The sequence below is a fragment of the Sphaerulina musiva genome (assembly GCF_000320565.1).
Source record: "Sphaerulina musiva SO2202 unplaced genomic scaffold SEPMUscaffold_4, whole genome shotgun sequence".
Lineage (NCBI taxonomy): Eukaryota > Fungi > Ascomycota > Dothideomycetes > Mycosphaerellales > Mycosphaerellaceae > Sphaerulina > Sphaerulina musiva.
In genome coordinates this window covers 301,676-323,716 of record NW_016017386.1, presented here as the reverse complement: position 1 = coordinate 323,716, position 22,041 = coordinate 301,676, and the positions used below count along the sequence as shown (strand labels likewise).

The window sequence follows — 22,041 nt, the reverse complement described above, 5'->3', positions numbered from 1 at the left end:
TTGTAGATCGGACCCTTTGTCAGTCGGCTTCTGTCCCGACGATCGGCGCTAACATCGCTTCTCGCGCTCATCACGTGCGTTGCACGATACTACATGTACGTAGAAGGTACGAAGACCGCAAGCAGACATCGGTACGTGACATAGTCCTCACAGCGGATAGATGGCATACAGTTCCATTCACTTCACTTCGATGCGCTATATGATGATATACATCTCTCGCACCAACTATCTCTCCCAACATCTATTACAATGGTAAATGAACCGCAGAACACCACTCCACCCACGCCCGGCCCCAGTCTACAACATGCCAAAGAGAGTAGCCAGCAGCACGAGCGCAGTCCCATACACCATGACCGATGCATCACGACTCGCACTATTGGACATCTTTTGCGCTGGCTTCGTCGAATCGTTGCCATATGTGGTCCCGTCAAGAACATCCTTCGCGATCATGAAGACCCAACTGTACTGGTCTGCTGCTCTGACTTGCTCACTGATCGTCAATTCCAGACTTCCATTGCTAAGCAGTTTCGATGGAACGACAGTGCCACTCATATTACCACCAACAACTGTGACTTCATCGCCTGGTACATACGGTACGGGACTGTCGAGCACCAGCGTCGCGTTGGGGGGATCGAGGGTCAGAATATAAAAGGATTCATCAGTCTGCGTGAAGCGTACAGCTTCACCTTCTTGTGGCGTGATAAACCAGTATGTTGTGTTGAAGATAGCTTCTCCATGGCTCTTGATCCATGCTCCCGCAGCACGAAGGTTGTCCTGTTCGATTTGGACGATAGTGCCATTGGCGGTTGGTCCCACGTCGAGAAGAAAGTTGCCGTTCTTGCTCACAATGTCGACCAGAGAGGTGACGATGTCCTGCGGCGTGATATATGCCTCAGGTGGCGTAGCTCGGTTGTAGCCATAGGAGAACGGGTCCATGCCTAGATTGCTCTCCCACTTCCTCATCTGCACGGCCTCGTATTTGGCATATTCAGGCGTATCGAAGTCTCCTGGAAGACCGCAACGAGCATTGATGGAGACTTGTTTCCCTTTCGCAGCAGCGTCGTTGAAGTACTTGGCTGCCCACTCTGCGGTCATGTTCTAAGTATGATAGTTCCAAGGTCAGCATATTTCTCCCAAGATGCGGTCGTGTCTCGCAGGACCAGTCTTGAAGCTTTTATCCATTTTTTTTCATGGTGGGCAACTGCCCAGTGATGTATCAAGGAAAGGGGAAGCCATCAAACTGTCTCTTTACTTACGGGTCCTCCAATATCACACCACATGATTTCGGTGCCCATGTCTGCCAGGATCTGCATCTCGGGGACCATGAGGTCGGCAACGTAATCATCGATTGGCACATAGCCAGTGTATGGCAGTGTCTCATTAGTATATGGGTTTGTGGCGTTGCCCCCAGGCCAGTCACCGAAGCCGTACTTCTGATAATCTGGGTGAAACCATTCCGGTGTAGAGAAATATGTAGCTTTGTGCAAGTGAGGCTGATGTGCGTCCGCTGCATCGAACAGCATCTGCAACAAATTCTTGTGTGGTGGTAGTGCGACACTGGTTCGTTGAGTAATATTGGCCGGAATGTCAAAGATGGCGTATCCTTCATGGTGCTTGCTCACTTGTACGAAGTATTGCGCACCCGCGTCGGCAAAGAGATCCACCCATTCCTTCGGATCGTACGCATCGGCGGTGAAGTTCTGAATGAAATCATCGTAGACAACGTCTGGACCATACTTTTCCAAGTGGTACTCGTAGAAGTTTCCTTTGGTGTTGTTTGGTCCCTGGTTCATGTACCACCAATACCATTCGGCATACTGTTCTATAGATTGTCAGAATGGTATGTGTAGGTCGTGAGAGGGAGTAAGATACCATTGTCGCCTACGTTTCCCCATCCTGGGACTGCATATACGCCCCAGTGAATGAAGATGCCGAACTTCCCGTCGTTGAACCAAGATGGGCTATCGTGTGAGTATATGGACTCATATGTCGCCTCATAAGGTGCGATGCCAAACGTCGCATTGAAGGTGGAGCTCGTGTTCACACCATTCCCAGTCACGATAACTGTAGCTTCGCCCGTGGATCCAGGCGCGACTCCTTCCTTGTTGACAACACCGACATGAACAGCAGCCTGATCTCCTGGTCGTAAACGATTGATAACGCCAGGAACAACTGTCTCCACACCGGATGCTTCCACAGTGACTTTCACGCTGTTGTTGGCAAGAATCCATTCGTCACCGACGTTGTTCACTTTGATGGTATAGATCTGAGTCTTGTTTGTGCCCTCCATCCACATGTTGGTCGATCGAGCATGCTGGATGTCTAAGCTGATGTCCGAGCCCATGGCCGGGACGAGTGATATCGCGAAGAGGTGCAATCTGGTAGTTTCGACGGCGCCACCAGGAGAGCTGCTTGACCCAGCGGTCACATTTGGTAGTCGGATGCTGACGATCTCTTTGGTGCTATCCACCCAGCTGATCGTCTGAAAGATCATCGATCGGTTGTAGTCGATACTGCTATTGGTCAAATAGTATGGAAAGATGATGTCTCCGCCATAAGGATATGGCCAAGCCCAAAAGGGATCCACCAAAATCGGCGCAGTAGTCGTAGTATTGTCACTGTACGTGGTAATGATGTCGCCTGTGGCAATTGCGGTCTCTGCAGCAGCGAGCATATGGATGCTGAAGTACCTTCCCTTCTGGGGCGTGATGACCTGGCCCTGAGCCAGCACATTGTCGTCTCCGCTCTGGCGATACTGCGGAAAGTCAAAGCTCGTACCTGCGTAAGTGAAGTTGGCGTCGGGCAGATATTCTGCGGGATAGCCGCTGTGAATGCCATCGAAATTCGCATCGCCTGGTGATGCAGCGAACGCCCGGTTATTGACCAGTCCCGACAGATCAATCTTCACTGAGCCCGCATGTGCCCCTGCTTCATTCTCGTCTGCGCTCTTGGGATTGATGACGAGGCCGCCTTGGGCAAGTGCCCATGGCACGAGGATTAGTGGGCAGGAAAGGGAGCGCACCATTTTCACGCATAGTAGGAAAAGATGCACAAATGGCCGAGGCAGGGTGAAGGTTACACGTGCGATATACTTGTACCTGCATCGACAGCGAAGTGCAACACTTCTGCCGGCAGACGCAAAGCTTGGTTAGATTAATGCAGTCTGCCTATCCTTGCCCGTGTAAAGAGAGCCATGCCATGCGTCGGGTGAATGATGTCGCGCGCCATACTTTGCCCCGCCTTGAAGCAATGTGTTGGAATGATAGTCGAGGTGTGATACGAAGGTAGCAGCACCACTTACCACCATGCCGTCGTCTACAGGCCGGTGGCTTGCAGGCGTTGGCCGACCAGGCGATCAACGTTTAGGGCTGTGCCCGGGAGTGATGCTGTCGTTACTCACGTGGACGACTGTATGACTGGCAATATCTGAGAGGATTCAATGCCGGGTAGACATGGAGTAGAGCACAGGACGACAAGCAGTGCAGCGGAGGAGGAAAAGGAAAAGGCGAAAAAGGAGGAGGAGGAGGAGAGGCTGAGAAGAAAGGAGGCTGAGGAGGAGGAACACGAAGAGAGAGAGAGAGAGAGAGGTCGACATTGACCTGACGCGGGCGGGCTTGGCGGCGCCGCTGCGGACGTGAGAGGAGGGTGTGGCGCTGCAGCTGAGGTGTTCTCTCACATACGCACGCACACCAGCTACCAAAGCACGCTACCACCACCACCACCACCACCACCACCTTACTCGACACTCGACTTGACGCACTCACCCTCCGCTGCTCCGCTCCTCCTCCTCGCCGCCCCGCAGACGTTACACCACCCATTGATCGCTGACAACATACCCACTGTACCTTTACCCTCCGCGTCCGCTCTGGCACATCTCCAGCGATGAGTGGCAGATTTGTTCGTGCCTCGAAATACCGTAAGCTGGCAACAATGGCTCCATCCACCACTTGGGGTCTTACTGAGGCCACGTCTCACAATGCGCAGGGCACGTCTTCGGTCAGAACGTCAAGCGCGAACAATGCTATGACAACCTGCGCATCTCTAAGAATGCCTGGGACAGCAATCTGATCAAGGCCAATCCCAAGTACATTGCCGTGAACTGGGAAGCTGGCGGTGGTGGCGCGTTCGCTGTGATTCCCCTGGAAGAGCGAGGCAAGCTGCCCGACCAAATCCCGCTCTTTCGTGGACACACCGCGGTTGTGCTGGACACGGACTGGAGTCCCTTCGACGACTCGATCATCGCCTCTGCCTCCGACGACGGCAAGGTCTTCCTCTGGCAGGTACCCGAGAACTTCCAGCTACGCACCGATGCCGAGGAGCCCGAGGACGTGAAACCGGTCGGCAAGCTGAGCGGCCACTCGCGGTAGGTGGCCACGCCATTGAGGCTGCGCACCAGGGGCATGTACTAATGATGTCGCAGAAAGGTGGGCCATGTGCTATTCAACCCAGCGGCCGAAAACGTCCTCGCTTCGTCCTCTGGCGATTATACTGTCAAGATCTGGGATCTCGAAAACGGAAAGGCGAAGCTCACCTTAAAGGGCAATGATATCTTCACGTCGTTATCATGGAGCGCTGACGGCAGCACGCTGGTGACTACTTCGAGGGATAAGAAGCTGCGTTTCTGGGATGTGCGGCAAGAAAAACCAGCACACGAAGTGCCTGGGCACAGTGGAGCGAAGATCAGCAAGGTGCAATGGATGGGAGACCACGACAGAGTTGTCACTACTGGGTTCTCAAAGATGAGCGAACGGCAACTTGGTCTTTGGGACACCAGGAACCCCACGACCCCCATTGGCGACTTTGTGCCGCTCGACTCGGGCTCAGGCGTCGTCATGCCATTCTGGGACGATGGCTCGCAAATCCTCTACCTTGCTGGTAAGGGAGATGGAAACATTCGCTACTTCGAATACCAAAACGACAAGTTCGAGTTCTTGTCAGAGTACAGGTCATCCAACGCGCAACGAGGCCTCGCGTTCATGCCGAAGCGGGGAGTCAACACTCACGACAACGAGATCATGCGCGCCTTCAAGTCCGTTGATGATGCATACATTGAGCCAATCTCGTTCGTAGTGCCGAGACGATCAGAAACCTTCCAGGACGACATCTACCCACCCACTATCGGAACGCAACCAGCAATGTCCAGCGAGGAGTGGTTCCAAGGCAAGAGCGCACTTCCGCCCAAGCTCAACATGGAAGATTTGTTCGATGGCAATGAGCCTCAGATGGTGGCAGCAGAGGAACGACCGAAGCCAACTACCACGACACCTGCACCTCCTGCTCCTGCGGCAGTACCAAAACCCGAGCCCAAGCCAGAACCGAAGGCCGAGCCAACTCCTGCTCCAGCGGCGACGCGAGAGCTTCCAAGTGTGAACCAGAACAAGCAGTCCATGGCTACTCTCGCGGACAAGTTCGCAGACAAGGCAGAAGAGGAGGTCGACGATGTCCGCGACGATAGCTCTTTTGAAGAGATTCAGAAACCAGTGGAGAGACCCTCAGTCATAGCAGCACGACAAGCGGAGGCTAGCAAGCCAGCCTCTGTAGTGAGCAAAACGTCCTCAGCCCCAGCATCTCAGCCGAAGGCAGAACCAAAGAGCCTTGCAAGCAACACAGGCGAAGGTGTGCCTGCAGCATCGGTCAAACCAGCCTCCGAGCTTCGTGAGGAGAGCAAGTCCACCGCTCCGACCTCCACGGCGCCGGCGTCGTCCCAGGCTGGGCCATCTGCCAGTGCTGCAGCTGGCGGTCTGCGCGATGTACTCCACGAAATTCGCACTATGCTGCACACACAAGGCAAGCAACTTGAACAACTGACGTCTGAAATGGCGCAGCTCAAGTTGAAGTTGGGAGAATAGGAAGCTTACCAACTGGATCCAACTTGTGCGCCTGTCACTAACGATCCGCGCCCATCTCGAGCGACTGCACGTCCCGATGTCATCAAGACGCATTCAGCGGCGGACCTGGCAGGTAGAGTAAGCGCGCTCAAAAGCAGATTGGGGATTACACAGACTCAGGCTGCGCATCGATACCACATCATCCCCGACTTATCAATGAAGGGGCGGACATTATGACTGGCTGGCGCCGTCTTGTGAGCGACGACAGATGTAGAGAGAGGTACATGTAGCAGGGTAGACACGCATCACGAACCATCGGATTCAATGTGCGCGCGCGAAGTACATGTAGTTCGATGCAAGCGTCATAGAAATAGCGCTTGGCCTCTTCACAATTACATATACACCTCAGGGACGTACCTGAACATGTGCCGTGTCGCTAGAACTTGTCGAGCTTTGACTTCGGCAGCCACAGAGCCAGAAAGTAAACTTGACGACCATGACTCCCTCCGCAACAACATCTGCCCACAACGCCGACATGCTTCATCCTCGTGCCATCATCGTGACCGGTGCTGTGAGTCCATCCCGCTGAGAGCAGTACTTACATGTACACTCCTTTCAAAGATGGCCCAAATTAACTCCTTTTGACATCATGATGCACTGCAGAACAGAGGCATTGGACGCGCCATTTGCGAAACCATTCTGGCACGGCCGGACGTGGGGCCTCTCCAGTTGCTCGCGACATCTCGCAAGGGCGAGGACCTCGCACTGAAAACGCAGCATGGCAACCAGAAGGTCCTGTATGCCCAACTCGACATTTCGAAGAGCGAGAGCATCCGCGCGTTTGGTGCCGAAGTGAAGAAACATGTGCCGGAAGTATCGGTGCTGGTCAATAATGCGGGAGTCAATCTCGATTTTGAACAGCAGTACAATTTGGAGCATGCGAAGAAGACGATCGATATCAACTTTCGAGGCACCATTGAGGTTTGATCTTCGTTCTCCCTTCTCAGACAGAGAACAAGGGGTGCAGAATGCTGATGATGGCGGCCTGGCAGATGTGTCAAACCTTTCTCCCGCAACTGAGCAACACGGGCAGGATTGTGAGCTTGTCCTCGGTCGCCTCGAACATCAACATCTACAACGAAGAGATCCAGAACCGCTTCCGCTCTGCTGCCACAATTGCAGACCTCGAGCAGATCGCACAGGACTTCGAGGTAAGCATTCCGGGAAAATTTGTTAATTGTTACAAGCCATGTCCCTGCACACCACGCCTTCTCGTGATCATCATCATGATTTTATTATTATGATTCAGCCGCCGGGCATCAACCATCGGTTCATCTCAAACACAAAACTTGAAGCACGCCCCGCGGCCCCCGTCACGCGAAACTCACGCGTAGATTTATTTTTTTAATTTTCTTCCAGAATTCCGTCCGAACTTCCACCGAATCCGCTGCGGGCTTCGGAGGACCTCAACGCAGCTACAATGTCAGCAAAGCCCTCCTCCGCGCCGCCACACGCATCCTCTCCCACCAGCATCGCACAGAATATCCCGACTCGCACGTCCTGATCAATTGTTGCTGTCCCGGCTGGATCGATACCGACATGGGTGGACTAGTGTCTCGCCGCGGAACACGACCACCCAAAACGGCGGAAGAAGGGGCTCGGATCCCTGTTCGTCTAGCATTAGACCATCTAGGCGGAGTGACGGGAGAGTATTTGGCTAATGAGTCTGTAAGGAGTCGTGATGACGGAGCAGTACAGAGATGGGAATGATGATGGTTTTGTTTGTTTACCTCATCACAGCACACTGCAATGAAAAGAATTTTCTTTTTTTAATCCCCCTTTTCCCATCACTATTTTTCAATACTACTGCTCCCTAAAGAAAAGAAAGAAAGAGAAAAAAAAAGACTCATTTCCATATCTTCTCAATCCAATCCAACCCAGTCCAATTTGCAGCCCCAATATCATCATCTAGAAGCAAAAAGAAAAAAGAAGAACACCGGAAGACATCCCCCCTTCCCTTCCCTTCCCTTCGGTCGGACCTACCTTACATACCTAGCCCCAATACTTTTCCCCCCTATTCCCCCTTTACCGAGATTCGACTCTCACTTTCCCTTTCCAAACCCTTACAAGTTCCCATGTCTAGCGAGGTTGGTTGATGTGTAAGGTAATGTGCACTGTGCACCTTTCTTTTTCTCTCTCTCTCTCTCTGTTTCCTTTTTTCTCCCTTCGCGTTGCATAGGGCGATGAAACTAAAACTACCTAGGTATGTATGAACATACTGTGGTACATACCCCGGGGTCTATCTCACATATATCATCCATCATACATGTACCTGCTAGGTAAACCGTAAACCTGCCTGCTTCACATCATCCAGGTGTTGCCACGTGCGCGCGCGAGAAGAGACCGAACCGAACCGAGAGAGAGGGAGAGACAGCCGCCGCAGAGGCGAGAAGAGCAGAGAAGAAAAGAAGAAAAAAAGGGGCTTCACGCACGCACGCGCGACTTCAACATCCCCCCTCCCCCCTTCCTCTTCCCGCTCCCCGCTCTCCCGCGTGGTGTGCACTGTTACAGTGTTCGTACTACCTAGTTTGGCTAAGATACCTAGTTTGGCTAGTTACCTTACTACTACCCATCGTATAGTTTTTGACACATTAGACACACAGACAACTCTGATATCGATGCTCTCTGCCTCTCTTTCTCTCTCGAGATCAAGAGGACCCTGAATGTGGTCGGATCAGCCGAAGAACAATACGTGAGATTCTTTCTCTCTCTCACTCTCACTCTCACGCTCACTCTTCTCTTCTTCCGCTCTGTTTCTGTCTCACACTCTCTCCCTTCTCCCTTCTCTTTTCTGTCTTTCTCTCTCTCTCTATCAAAATCTTCATCACAGCAACCACCACATCCTTGCCATAGCTACTGCCGAAGAACTCACATGACAAATGTCAGCAGCATGTGATGTGAGGGAAAAAGAGAAAAAAGGAACCATACATATATATATCAATCGCATGAGAGAGCTCCCCGAGTGAGTGAGAGATGCACAGATAGGTAAGTATGTCATGTACGTTTTCAATTTTCTTGCTGCTGCTGCTCATATTCCAGTAGTTTCTCTAGTGCTTTCTTCCTCCTCATTACACATTTCAATCTTACTACCCATTTGCTGCGTGGCTGCAACGAACAAATGAACCGGGAGCTCCTCCTCGATACCACACAACCCGCCGATTCCATTCCATCGTGCCGCCCATCAAAGCCGCCGCTCCACTATTGTACCGATACACGCAAGGAAGAACTGCTTCATGTTACAATGACTTGTACACTACCCAGACTGTGTAAGAGAGACGAGAAATGCTCAACGATTGAGCACAGGAAAAACTCTTGCATCCACAAACAACAACACCTCGATAACATGGGAAATTCGCTTGCACACTTCTCAACGATCGTTCGATTCTGGATTCTGGTCTCTCGATGCCTCAAAAGCGTAACGCCGCTCGGAGCTCTCCTCCTAGAAGATCATGCTTTTTACGGCATCTCTTGATCGATGCCCTCGTCGTGGACTCATTGGAGGCGTCTTAGGCCTCGAAACATCTGCAACGGGCGGCATGGGAGCTTGTCGACCAGGGACTGTTCCTTTCACCGGGCTAGTCGGCACACTCCTTGACACTGGTTTACGATCGCTCAACTTCCGTCCTGGGGCCGGAGGTTTGGTGAAGTCTCGAACATCCGTGGTAGGAGGAACGGAGGTTGTCTTGGCAACCTTTTCTCGTGCCAGGACCAGGTCTGTCCACGAAGCAGCCTTCTTGCCAGGATCAGCTTTGCCGATGACCTGGCTGAGTACTGCCATCCACTCTTCCTTGTCTACAGCTTTATCGGCATAGAAGTCGATCGTCTCACCATTCGCAAATCGGATCCGGAACCCTTCTTCGACATACGCATAGCCTTCATCTTCCTCCGCGAAAGCAGACTTGCGTCTCCCACCTTTGCCGGCAGAGTTGCTCGACTTGGGGTCCGACACAAGAGTGCTCTTATCATCCACCAGGCGCGTAGCCTTGCTGAGATTGATTACAGCCCGTTTCTGCTGGGTATGCTCATGGTATGCTGTCAAGCGTGGACCCTGCAGACGAAAGAAACGTCTCCTCCAGTGTACACAATCGCCACCTTGCTGGCTGAGATAGCCCTCGTGTACCACCTCGACACGATCACTCGCCTTATTCATCTCGCGTACGGCACTGCTCATGCTCTTCGGCATGTCCTCATCGGTTGCTCCCGCAGGCTTGGGAACATAAAGCAGCTCGAGCTGCAAATAGCCAACAACATATGGCGGTCGCCGCACTGGTCCAGCATTCCCACGCTTGCTTCGCACACTGTTGACCACGTGCGAGTCACGCTCAAGCGCCCACTCGTTGTAGCAAGGGACGTCGACGATCAGTTTTCGGCCGAAGCATTGCTTTTCATGCGCCTTCAGATTGACGTAGGCGCGGGCGAAGGACCCATCTTGCGCGTTCACAAGGTCGTGCAAAAGGTCCCAGGCTGTTGGCACCACTGAGGCTCGTTTCCGACGCTCTTCGGCGATCTGTCGGCGTTCCTCCGCCTCAGCAGCTTCGCGCTCCTGGCGCTCCTTCTCTGCACGCTTCTTTGGACTGGTCAAGAATCGAGACAAGCTGCTAGTCTTTTGGTGCTTTGCGCCTTTTGTTGGCGATGCTGGAGCATTGAGTGGAATGTGTTGCTTCGGAGGTGCGGGAAGATTGGTGTTGAGTGTGAGCTGAAACTCCAGATCGTTCAGAACGACAAGCTCAAACTCCTGCCCGATCGGCGCATTCTTGCCCAACTCCAGACTAGTGGTCGTCACGCAGTGCAAACCGTTATCCAGAGTGAGCTGGAAGTAAAGTCGGTCATTCATAGGCATCGGCAGATCCAGGTCCTTCACACCGGCTACTTTGACGAAAAGACGACCTCGCTCGACGCCCTCGCCAACATCGTCTTCCAAACTACTCGTTCCTGCGGCAAAGTTTTCATTCACGACACCGAGAGCACTGGCTTGGCCAGGCAGAGGCGGAGCTGGCCCGCTGCTGTATTGCGCGGCGGAGGCTTGCCGCTGACTCTTTCTGCGGCTCTTACCATTCCAAGCTTCGGTCTCGAGAATGCCACTGCCCTTTCGAGGACTGGAGTTTGCGCTTCGCGTGCCACGAGAGCTCGGACGCCCTTCTGTCGTTGGGGACATCAGTCCATCGTTTGATCTTGCTGTGCCGTTGCTCTCGCCAGAGAAATTGCGATTGGTAGCCACCACGAGCTTGGTGTTCTGGCGCATAAGGTAGCCCTTCTGTGTGCGAGGAATTTGATTAGCACCAGTTCTGGTCTGATGTGGCGAATATGGGGTAGTAACATGAGAAAGATATTCTGGGGCGTAGTTCTGCTGAAATGCAGAACCAGATCTTTCACAATCGTTAGTAGGAAAGCGATGTCGTACCTTCTGGCTTTCGATGACACGCTCGAACTCATGTTCGAGTCCCAGCCCATCGTCTTCATCATCCACTGAGATGCCAGGGATTTCGAGATCAAGCTTCAGTTGCTTTCGGCTCTCTCGACGGCTTATACTCTCTTCGCTGGGCTCGACAGCGGAGTCGGCCTTCGACTCGTTACCGTCTGAGGAGTATTGCGACGGTTCTTCATCGACTTCACTAGTCTGACTAGCCTCAGTCTGATAAGACTGCGGAATGGGAGGGACAGGATGGCCGGTACTAACGATCCTCCGCTGTTCTGCCATCGAACGCATATCTGCTGGGGTTGCAGAAGCGCGGGTCTTGAGCTGGCCATTGGTCTTGATCGTGGCTCGGCGCTCTGGAATGATCGGTGCCTCCTGTACAGGCTCAGCTGAGGCTTCCTGCTCTTCGGGAGCGTGGACTTCGCTGCTCGAGTGGTGTATAACAGAGTCTGGAGTTCCTGGCGGCGAACCATCCGGATCATCGTAGTCAGCGCCATCGTAGGCGGGACGTGGCAAATCCTTCATGGCTGGCTTGGCGTCCGCAGGCGAGTCTGGCGCAAATGCAGGTTGGAGTACTGGTGCTTCAGCAAGAATGTCGGTCTTCCTGACAGGGGCTTCTGGTGCTGGGGCCGTGCCGATGTAGTCCTTCATGCCAAAGTCGAAGTCATCGGACGCGAGGTATGAGGGCAAGCCCATGAAGTCTCCACTGACGGACTTCTTGATCGACGGCTCTGGCTGGGAGAAATCCTTGACTGTGAGCATTTGCATTGCATCCTCGAGCTTCTCCTTGTTCTCGTCGACTTCTTGCTCTTGCTCGTGATCTTGTGCTTCTTGTAGAACAGTGCTTTCGGCATCTGGCTCGAGAGATGAATACTGGCTCTCAGAATCGTCTTGATCACTGACATCATGGCGCAACACAGAAGACTGACGCTCGTAGTCTTCCATACGAGAGGGAGATCTCGAAGGCTCGAGCAAACATTCGTCCATTACAGGGATCGAACTCAGGTCGATAGCGTCGTCGTCCACCGGTTCGTCCTTGACCTCCACATCCAGGGACTCCTCTCGGTCGTCGTCTTCAGTGCCAAGATGATGTTCACTGGCATCATGACTATTCTCCCGCGATGGGATTGGCTCGTCTGGATCCATCATCGCAAGTTCTTGGTATGAGGGACGCGCTGGGCTGTCACCTCCCTCAATGGGGGTTTCATCCTCGTCGTTGAATTCGTACTTGGAATTGCGAACCTTGCGCAATATGCTCTCTCTTGATATCATCGGGGCCGCATCGAAATCCTCAAGGTCGGCAAGTTGAGACTCTTCGTCAACCTCTTCAGCCTTGACTTGCACGTCCCGCCTCTCACCAGTGTCCAGATTAGTGATTGTCAGCTCTGCATGGCCGTCGGAGTGCTTCGAGCTTGGCCGCTCCACTGCTTCTCCGTGTTCTTCGAGATTCAAGCGCTGTGCCATTGTCTGCGAAGACGGCCGCTGGGGTGGGGATGGAAGATTGCGCGCAAGGTTCGCGGCACGTTCTGCAGCGGCCGCCGCAGAATGGCGACGGCCAGTCATGAGCCCAGGCAGAGGTGGCAGCGGGCGCGACTCTCCATCAGAATTGACGCTCTCGGAGCGTGAAAGATGCTGACGTTGCAGATCCAACGAAGAAGAGCCTTCAAAAACATCATCGCTCTCATCAACGAGGTCTCGGCGAGCGGCCTCGGGTGACATCCGCGACCAGTCGTCAGGCAGCACGACAGGAGTCTTGTCTGCATTCTCCAGGTCTGCATCGAAGCTGTCATCGTTGTGGTAAGGCGAAAGCGAGCTACCGCGATCGAAACTGTAGTCGTCATAGTACTCTTCCGAGTCGAAAGAGCCTTCGCGTGAACCCGAGGCCGCTGACACCGAAGGCTCGGGTGTGGGATTCTCGTACACGTTGATCTCGGGGTCCGCCTCGTGGAAGGTGACACTTTTGTTCTGCCGATGTATCGCGCGCGCGCGCGGCGTGGGCGCACGATCGTCACCATCAGACCATGGTCCCGCGTCGAGTTCGAAAGAACTGCCAAATTGGCTGGTTCGCGAAAGAGAAGACTTGGTAGGTGAGGATGCCGGCTCCTTCTGTGGTGAAGATGTGAACTTTGCGTATGGACTGCTGATTATGGGCACTGCGATTTCGCTGTTTGTGCGTTTGTGTCCAGATGGCCTCTGTGGGCTTTGTAGTGGGTTGTTCTCTTTTCTCAGACTGTCAAATCTGGTGAAGCTGTTGTTGACCAAGGTTCCGCTCAGCGGACGGTTGGCGCTCGGTCGCTCCACAATGGGCAGGCTCAATGGGTCATACGCGTCTTTCGTCTCCAGCGCGAAGATATTGCTCTGCTTGACACGTCCAGCCTGCTTGAGCTTCTCGATACTGGCCCGGCGCTTAGGCGACAGGAGCCCCGGTGACTGTTCGCGATCGGATGTGTTCTCAGTGCTCAAACGAGCGGGCGACATCGGGTCTCGAGTTTTCCAGAAATCGCGAGGCGACGTGTTTTCGTTAACAAAAGAGCTGGTCACGGAACTGGCGAAGGAGTTTTCGGTGTAGGGCGAGGCTTCTCGCGACACAATCATCTGCATGGCCGGCCTGTGTTAGTAAACACGCAGTTGCGGGGCTGGTCCTGGCACTTGCCTTTCTCGTAGCCTGGTTGTAGCTGGGCGAGTTGCGACGGGGAGACGCGGTGGCAATCTCGGCCAGGGCAGACCGAGACGCCATCTTGCTGGGGGTGGTGGATGATGATGTCGAAGACAAGGAGCCCGACTTGGAGATGCGCAATGGCTGAACCTGTCGCACCATGGTGAGTTAGCTGGTCAAGAGATCGCGTGCGGCGTCCCGCGCGGGTAGAGCAAAGCAGCAGCGGCGGCGGCGGCGGCGGCAGTGGGCAATATAGGCTAGATGCGTACTGAATCCATTGCGCTGGTACAAGAGTCGCGCGTGTGCGTGCGTGCGTGCTGCGCAAGTGAACAATGCAGCGGCTCGCACGCTGGAATGTTGTCGGTGGTGACCGGAAGACCAAACAGGCGGAGGCCGTTGGCGCTATGTCGGCAAGGCTCTCGCAGTCTCTCGCGCGCGAAAAGGATGTACAGTATGTATGTATGGATGTCTCAACGCGCGGTGAGGAAGAAGCTGTACAGTATCTGGCCGCGACCGAATGAAATGCGCATCGCTCAAACGAATGGTGGCAGTGAGAATACGACCAAGGTGAAGTAGTGTGGGCGATCAAAGCAAAGCTCGACTCTCGACTTTGCCCGACCACATGTATGTGTGTTGTTGATTAATATTGTGGGGCTACCCATCGTGCGTTGCTATGGCGACTACGCACGTGAAACCCTAAACGCCCGCCTATTTTGCTTGGCGTGTTCTTAGCGCCAACCTACTTCTTTCGACTGGAGAACTTTTGGAGGTGCGTAGGAGGTAGGACGGGACTACGAATCCATCACAATGCAGCGGATTTCTGCTGCAATCTGCCCCTTCTGCGAGGCGAGGGCGCTGACCAAGGCCTTCGTACCACCATGGCGACAGCAACAGCAGCAGACGCGCACAGCGGCGACGCTGCACAAGCGCAAACCGTCGCGGATGGTCCTCTCAGAGAGAGTGGCCAAAGGTCCGCCCAGAACCACTGCAGATAATAGTGGCAAGCAGGTCAAGATGAGGACCAAGAATAGTCCTTGGGGTGGCATGAACTCGACAGATGTCCCCAGGACGCTGCAGGTACAGCGCAATAAAATATCGGCGGCTGAGCAGAAGAGGCAAGACAAGATGAGGCCGGGAGGCCACAAGAAGGAAGAGACGCCCAAGGATCCGATGAGAGCGATGAAGATGCAGCGGAGACTGGCGAATGTATCATACGAAAAGCGCAACAAGATCAAGCAGGATATCGCCGAAAGGGACAGCTTCGATGACTTTGACCTGTTGCCTGTAGTCAAGGAGGCTGTGATATCGCAGGCATTGGCCGGGCAGGTCGATGTCTCTCCTTCGCCCATTCAACGATTAGCGCTACCTGCCATCCTCGGTACACCGAATGGCCGACGGAAGAAGAAGGTTGTGGAAGATGAGCCTTCAAAGAGCATGCAGCAGTTTCTACTGGCAGCAGAGACGGGATCTGGCAAGACATTGGCTTATGCATTGCCCATGATTGATGCAATCAAGCGCGCCGAAAAGATTGAGGCTGCTGAGAAGGAGCAGGAAGCATTGAAAACGGCAGAAGCGAGAAAGATGCAAGGCAGGATATACGAGCTGGACGCACCCGAAGTGGAAGACCACTCCAAGGGGCGGCCTCGCGGGATCATCTTGGTTCCCACTGCAGAGTTGGTAAACCAAGTCGGTGCCTTGATCAAGAGCTTGTCCCACGTCGTGAAGTACCGCACAGCCATGGTCAGCGCTTCATTCACAGGCACAGTCATACGGAACCAGCTTTTCGGCCCACGCGGTGTTGACATAGTGATTGCCACGCCGCATCTCCTCAACAGCATCTGCGAGAGTGACCCCAACATACTTTCTCGAGTATCACACCTGGTCATTGACGAAGCCGATAGTCTACTGGACCGATCCTTCAGCCCCATCACGTCCAGCATCATCGATCGTGCAGCACCTTCTTTGGAGAAGCTCGTTTTCTGCTCTGCCACCATCCCTCGGAGTGTCGACTCGTATCTGAACAAGCGATACCCGGAAACGAAACGACTCGTCACACCCAATCTTCATGCCATTCCTCGACGGGTTCAACTCAGCGTTATAGATATTGAGAAAGTGCCATATCAAGGCAATCGCGATCTGGCATGTGCGCAGACCATTTGGGACATTGGCAAGGAAGCCGCGGAGTCCAGCGAAGACCGAGAAAGAAAGATTGTCGTGTTTGTCAACGAGCGTGAAAAGACGGTCGAGCTCACGGAATACTTGAAATCCAAGGGCATCGATGCAAGCGCGTTGTCCCGCGACAGTGATGACCGAAAGCAAGCGGAAACTTTGGCAGCCTTTACTGGTGCTGTCGTGCCTCCATCCAGGAGCAGAGAGAAGAAAGTCGCTCCTGCTGGGCTCTACGAGTCCGGTCAAGCGATCTCCGCCGGTGAACTTCTCGAACGAAACCCAGCTCCCCGAACGCTCGCCAACACGAAAGTTCTGGTGATGACAGACATCGGGTCTCGGGGTATTGACACTCTCCTGGTCAAGCATGTCATCCTGTATGACGTACCTCACACCAGTATCGACTTCATTCATCGCCTGGGACGCGTGGGACGTATGGGTAGAAGAGGCAGGGGCATTGTGCTCACGGGCAAGCATGATCGAAAGGATATCGTCAAGGAGGTTCGAGAGGGCATGTTTCGAGGACAGGCACTCATCTGAGCGGCTTTGCAGGTGAAAAGAGGGCTACCTCGTGTACTTTGATATACCCCATGTACAGTTATGATGCTCTATACAATATTTTGAATACAGACGCACATTCAGCTCATGCAGGCTTCGCACTTTTAGTCACCAAGTCTGGTACAAGCGGTCGGGGGGGACTGGAGGGAGAACGAATCTTCCAGGTAGGTAAGGTACCTTGGTTAGTGTCCGTTACTGTCGCCAGAGTAGTAACCATGGATGTGTGATGAATGAATGAATGAATGAGCTTCTGGAGGTCATTATTGGACAGTGTCACTGTGCAGTGTGCAGTGTGCAGAGATTAGGTAAGGGTAAGCTACATTATCCATGCAATTCCATGGGATGGAGATGGAAGTTCGCTTCATTCATCCTTGACCCTAGAGAAGTGTAGTTAGGGCTCAGGGCAAAAAAACTACCGAGCTGACGAGCTAGGAGCCAGGAGGTGAGGTTACTAGGTACAGGTCAAAATAAAATAATTAAAAATGTGGAGTCCATCTCACGTCGCGTCTCCCAGCGTCTGTACTGTATACCCATCATTTACATATTCCACCATTCCACGAATCTTTTCTTCCTTTCCATATCTCTCTATACCCCACAACCCAGCCCGTCACCACCACCATGGACACCAAAGAAACCCCCTCCATCATCAGCCCCACAACAATCTTCTCCCTCAGCGCGACCCTCGCCATCCTCCTAGCAGCCTACAGCGCCTCTCTCACCTTCCTCCCACGGCCCACAACGCCCACCAAAATCCGTCTACTCTTCATCTGGCACGCCTTCGACGCCCTAATCCATTTCATTCTCGAAGGCTCCTATCTCTACAACTGCGTCTTCAGCTCCATCAGCACCAGCTCCGCCAGCGCCCTCGGACACGCCTCAACAAGCAAATTTCTCCCTCCAGGAATCTATTTCCTCAACGACCCCAGCCGAATCTATGGTTCAGAATTCGGCACGAATCCCTTCGCTGCTTTATGGCGCGAATACGCACGCGCAGACCATCGGTGGGAAGGTAGTGATGTAACCATCATAAGTTTAGAACTTTTGACTGTCTTCCTCGCGGGACCCATTGCAGTTTTTATCTGTGAGAAATTACGCAAAAATTCTGCAGATGTGTGGTTTTGGATGACGGTGTTGGCGACGGGGGAATTGTATGGAGGATGGATGACGTTTGCGCCGGAATGGTTGACGGGGTCGAGGAATTTGGTGACGGACAATTTTATGTACAAGTGGGTGTATTTGGTGTTTTTTAATGCGGCGTTGTGGGTTGTGATTCCTTTGTGGGTTTTGTGGGAGGCGTATGGACGCATGGTGGAGGGGTTGTTGTTGGTGCAGAAGATGGAGGGGAGTGGCAGCAGCGGTAAGAAGAAGATGAAGTGAAGAAGATGAGGTGAAGAAGCTGCATTTACAGGTACATGTATCTTTGTTGATGGTGGGATGTCTGACAGTTTTACTGTGGTCATTGATATAGCTATGGTGGATGTGTATCATGTAGACGTCTTTCGGTGCAATTCTGTTCATTCATCTGATTCCCTTGGAATAGATCCCTCGTGGTGACGTCTAGGCCTACACTACCTCATACTGGTGCTTGAATATCCCGAATGTAAAGCAACGCATACCCGCAGCACTGCTGTATCTAGTAACTGGTGTCTGCAGTAGAGAGTGGCAGAAGCCTGCTTGGAAAACCCGCGACATTAGGTAGTACATGTAGGTAGTCACGTAAGCTGGGATACACACCAAGTGAATAGCTAGAGGAGACGGAAACTAATGAATAAGTGAATAATGCTGAAGCCTGAAGTGTAGGGAAAAAGCAAATGTTCAAATCAGAGTTTTTTGTCTTATTAAATAAGCTATTAAGCTATGCCATTTCTTCTTTTTCGTCGTTCGTAGCTCATGAGAGAGTGTGTCTGTGGCCGTCCAAAGTATCGATTGATGTTCATGCCGCTTTTAATGTACAAAATAATGACATGCCAAGAATTGCTGCAAAACACTATGCCGTCCCACCTGCTGTGGTAAATGTCGCCCGTCCGCGCTATGCATCTCAGAATATCACAAAAGTCTTTTTCTTTTCTTTGTTCTTATTGGTTCACCGGCCAGACCTCTACTTACTCGTTAGAGGTGTAGAAGCAGCTGACTGGGTTATCAGCCTTGATAGCGCGAAGGTTGATGTCAATGCAGCCCTCATTGTAACCAGGCTTGTCGGCCTCGGAGAACCAGATGGGCCAGCCCGACTCGACGTTGTCATCCGCTGGAGGACAGGCCTGAGCAGAGATGCCGTTGAAGAGGAGGTGAGCATCGCCGTCGACGGTGAAGGTCGTGCGCGAAGCGCTGCTGGGTGGTGCCTGCGAGGCAGTGGTGTAGCCGGTGATACCCTGACCCATTCCGCTGGCGTCGACCCAGAGTTGCTGAGGAGTGGCTTCACCGTAGAGCCATCCTTCGCCATCCTTCAGGTAGAAGGTTGCAAAGTCGGAGGGCGTGGTGCAACCGGCGTCTTGCTTGCCGCCGACGAAGAGACGTCCGTTCTTGGCGGTGATGCCCTGGTTTTGGAGGACGGAGCCGGAGTGGATGGCGATCAGGCCGAACTTGTCGTCTGGTCCTGGTGCGAGAGGAGTCTGCGGTGGTGTGTCTGGGCCCACGTATTGGTCGAGCTTAGTGGCAACCGTCCATGAGTTGGTCGCGCCGTCCTTGACGGTGGAGCCCGCTGGGTAGAGTGTGCAGGAGCCGGTGGTTTGAGCTTCGTTGCTGGCGATGTATTGCGTGATAGCGCAGCCGATGGTGCCGTCACAGGCGGTCAAGCAGCCTTGGAAGCCGACCTCGGTCGTCGTGATGCGAAGGAGCTGATCGGTGTCGACCCATTTGCCGCAGTCGAGGCTGTATGCTTGGTTGTTGTTGCTAGCAGCTTTGCCGCCGTTGATTCCAGGGCATGTGGTAGCCCCCATGACGGCCTCCTGTGCTACTGGGGCAGCAACAGCGAGGCCGACCAGAGCGAAGTCGATGATCTGCATATTGTTGATGGTGTGGTCGGTGGTTGTTGTGGTGGAGTGGGAACTTGGGAGTATAGTGTGTTGGTACCGGGTAGTGTAGAGTACTGTACTGTTGGGGTTGGAATGCTTGTGTGATGATGGAGTGATGAAGTCGAGGAGAGAGGTCGAGCATTATATATACATACTTGCGATGCCGTTGCGATGCCTCAGTGGCCTCACTTAGTTTTCCAGGACCTAAGATTAGCGTGACTAGTGACTAGGGTTCCTATCCTATTGATTAAGGTTCCAACTTTTATTAATCTTTGGACCCGGGGGAGACGAGGGCAAAGACCAGAATAGGTTGCAGACCATGTCGCCGAGAAGCGTCCATAGCATGCATGGCCTGTGCATAGGTTGGAATGGAGAATATTTTCGGGCTACTCCGACCTTGGCATGCTACAGTACCTACGGAAAAACCGATCATATGTCTCTGCATGGGTGCAAAGGTAGGAAAGCTCTAGAAAGGCAGAGAACTGAACATGGCCGCCGCACACCAAGTTTCATTCTGGGTGGCTGCTACCTGTATGCTCCCTATCGCGAAGTTGATTGCTATGTGCCCTCTTGGCAGATGTTCTCTGTTCCACCGCAGCTCTGGAATGTGGAACATTAGCCTCAAGTCAACCTCAGTACGTGCTATAGCCTATGCATACACTTGTAGAGAAAACATGTCACCTGAGCAGCGGGCGACGATCTAGATCGTCGACCCTAGCTCCTAGCAGGCTACAGTAGACTTCCAAAGCTCGAACCACCATTTTATGAAGCTGCCCTTGCCCCTTGGAGAGCCTGAGCTTCACTTAGGTTCGTTCACTGCTTCTCGTGCCCAGGTTCGGCATCTCGGGATATCTCTGTCGAAGGCGATTCGAGTAGACGGTGTACGATCCAGCAGGGTGGCAGACCGTAGGACTAGGAGGTACAGACTGATCCGATTTTTGGGGCTCACATCATCGACGTCACGCCAACCCCGTAAAGACGGTTGACGGCATATATCTCCACCATCAACCATCACCAGATCGGCATCGCCATTCACGACATGTGCCACCAATAAGTCTCCGATGAGCGTCATTCATGCAGGTAGGGCATGGCAGGGCGTGCGGCACGGCTGTACATCCGTTGGCGTGCATGAAGCTGTTTGTTCGCCAAAAATACCTCTACATGTGCCTACTTTTGCATCAACTCACAAACTGTCAGGGACACAGGGTGTAGTCAAAAGCTAAGGTAGCGTAGGTACCAAAGTACTTAACCAGTAGTGGAGTACATGTATTTTTGGATCCTTTAGACAGCCTATTTCTGTGACCACCGTCTATAACCGCTGGTCTTGGCCGAACTAGTATACGTACCAAGACTTCCAAACGGGATCTCATGATGGCATGATCATCACTGATCTGTTGATCCAATGCAACATGACCCAACAATCAATACGACCATATATCCGCTGTTGCATATCGAGTGCGCTGCTCATGGGTAGGCACGGACAGCGTGACACCATGCAATATCACCCCGAACGACGAACCGTTTCGCTACCCCGGGCCAACATACAACATATCTCACAACACTATATGCTGACCGCCACCCGACGGAAATTTCTCGCCACATCCACTGGACAGTGGATGAATATCTACTCGGATATCAAATTGCCCACAGTTCTGAGCTGATGAAGACAGACATCCGAAGTAGCGAGATCAAGAATGTTTCGTTGTCCGGTATAGACGTGGTTTCGCTTCCCGTGCAAGGGGTTTGCAAAAGAAGTGACATTACGCTATTTTTCTTACTACTTACTCCATCTTATACAGAATATAGTAATTTTTAATGTTCTGAACTCGCTAGAGCCTACTCCCTCTCTACTCTATTTCCTAGTAAATATCGGCTTGGTTGTATAGAAAAAACGCGTCTAGATAGTAGATTGAATAGTATGTGAATATGCTAAGAATACTAGCGTAATGTCACTACTTTTGCGAACCCCTTGCGTGCCACTCAGTAGCCTCGTTTTCAACCGAGCCTTTCTTTTTACGCGTACGCCGTACGAGTAGCCAAAAGACTATGTACGCAGTTACGCACATACGAGCAGGCAGAGTCTGACGTGGCATCTGCAACTGCTGATCTGTCAAAAGTGCGCATGGTCTTGGCCGCATCACAGACATACCTTAGCTAAGGTAGGCTACAGTACTAGCAAGCGGTAGAGAGGTCCAACCGAGATGTTGGTACGATTTTTCCCGAATCTTCTACGCTGCTGGAGCTAGAAAATGTCGGGCGGATTTATTTTTTCTCTTCTCTAGCTCCACTTCCAGTTACTAATTCTGTACTGCCATCGCACCATAACAGTACTTGTATGTATGTAGT

The 22,041-nt window shown here is 52.8% G+C and overlaps 7 protein-coding genes across 7 annotated transcripts; 4 read left to right on the top strand and 3 right to left on the bottom strand.

Moving 5' to 3' along the window:
* Positions 1-297: 297 nt before the first annotated feature.
* SEPMUDRAFT_43241 (glycoside hydrolase family 29 protein) lies at positions 298-2,494 on the bottom strand (the record flags this gene model as incomplete). Its single annotated transcript, XM_016908889.1, has 3 exons — positions 298-1,098; positions 1,257-1,822; positions 1,873-2,494. 3 exons carry the CDS (start codon positions 2,492-2,494, stop codon positions 298-300), a joined length of 1,989 nt encoding a protein of 662 aa, XP_016761275.1.
* A 1,234-nt stretch (positions 2,495-3,728) lies between these two features.
* Positions 3,729-6,324, top strand: SEPMUDRAFT_148535 (DUF1900-domain-containing protein). The gene is made up of 3 exons (XM_016904980.1): positions 3,729-3,916; positions 3,985-4,363; positions 4,421-6,324. The coding sequence occupies exons 1-3, from the start codon at positions 3,883-3,885 to the stop codon at positions 5,847-5,849; spliced, it is 1,842 nt and encodes a 613-aa protein (XP_016761274.1). The 5' UTR covers positions 3,729-3,882; the 3' UTR covers positions 5,850-6,324.
* Positions 6,325-6,362: 38 nt separating this feature from the next.
* Positions 6,363-7,602, top strand: SEPMUDRAFT_148534 (NAD(P)-binding protein; the record flags this gene model as incomplete). Its single annotated transcript, XM_016904979.1, has 4 exons — positions 6,363-6,399; positions 6,492-6,809; positions 6,881-7,039; positions 7,248-7,602. Coding segments are annotated over 4 exons (865 nt in total), but the record flags the coding sequence as incomplete, so codon positions are not given.
* Positions 7,603-8,889: 1,287 nt separating this feature from the next.
* Positions 8,890-14,498, bottom strand: SEPMUDRAFT_148532 (DUF1709-domain-containing protein). Its single transcript, XM_016904978.1, has 4 exons — positions 14,230-14,498; positions 13,958-14,110; positions 11,290-13,899; positions 8,890-11,142 (listed from the first exon to the last, which is right to left on the bottom strand). Exons 1-4 carry the CDS (start codon positions 14,236-14,238, stop codon positions 9,328-9,330), a joined length of 4,587 nt encoding a protein of 1,528 aa, XP_016761272.1. The 5' UTR covers positions 14,239-14,498; the 3' UTR covers positions 8,890-9,327.
* A 256-nt stretch (positions 14,499-14,754) lies between these two features.
* On the top strand, positions 14,755-16,756 carry SEPMUDRAFT_148531 (P-loop containing nucleoside triphosphate hydrolase protein). The gene has a single exon (XM_016904977.1). It carries the CDS (start codon positions 14,768-14,770, stop codon positions 16,664-16,666), a length of 1,899 nt encoding a protein of 632 aa, XP_016761271.1. The 5' UTR covers positions 14,755-14,767; the 3' UTR covers positions 16,667-16,756.
* A 552-nt stretch (positions 16,757-17,308) lies between these two features.
* SEPMUDRAFT_22268 (Emopamil-binding protein) lies at positions 17,309-18,049 on the top strand (the record flags this gene model as incomplete). The annotated part of the gene is made up of 1 exon (XM_016908351.1): positions 17,309-18,049. A coding segment is annotated over one exon (741 nt), but the record flags the coding sequence as incomplete, so codon positions are not given.
* A 435-nt stretch (positions 18,050-18,484) lies between these two features.
* Positions 18,485-19,810, bottom strand: SEPMUDRAFT_148528 (uncharacterized protein). The gene has a single exon (XM_016904976.1). The coding sequence runs from the start codon at positions 19,684-19,686 to the stop codon at positions 18,787-18,789; it is 900 nt and encodes a 299-aa protein (XP_016761269.1). The 5' UTR covers positions 19,687-19,810; the 3' UTR covers positions 18,485-18,786.
* Positions 19,811-22,041: the final 2,231 nt, after the last annotated feature.

Coding starts and splice junctions, on each gene's coding strand:
- SEPMUDRAFT_148535 (XM_016904980.1), top strand. CDS start 3,883: ATGAGTGGCAGATTTGTTCGTGCCTCGAAATACC. Junction 3,917..3,984: donor TGTTCGTGCCTCGAAATACC/GTAAGCTGGCAA, acceptor CACAATGCGCAG/GGCACGTCTTCGGTCAGAAC. Junction 4,364..4,420: donor AAGCTGAGCGGCCACTCGCG/GTAGGTGGCCAC, acceptor ATGATGTCGCAG/AAAGGTGGGCCATGTGCTAT.
- SEPMUDRAFT_148532 (XM_016904978.1), bottom strand. Junction 13,900..13,957: donor ACAACCAGGCTACGAGAAAG/GCAAGTGCCAGG, acceptor CCGGCCATGCAG/ATGATTGTGTCGCGAGAAGC. Junction 11,143..11,289: donor GTGTCATCGAAAGCCAGAAG/GTACGACATCGC, acceptor CCTCGCACACAG/AAGGGCTACCTTATGCGCCA.
- SEPMUDRAFT_148531 (XM_016904977.1), top strand. CDS start 14,768: ATGCAGCGGATTTCTGCTGCAATCTGCCCCTTCTGCGAGGCGAGGGCG.
- SEPMUDRAFT_148528 (XM_016904976.1), bottom strand. CDS start 19,686: ATGCAGATCATCGACTTCGCTCTGGTCGGCCTCGCTGTTGCTGCCCCA.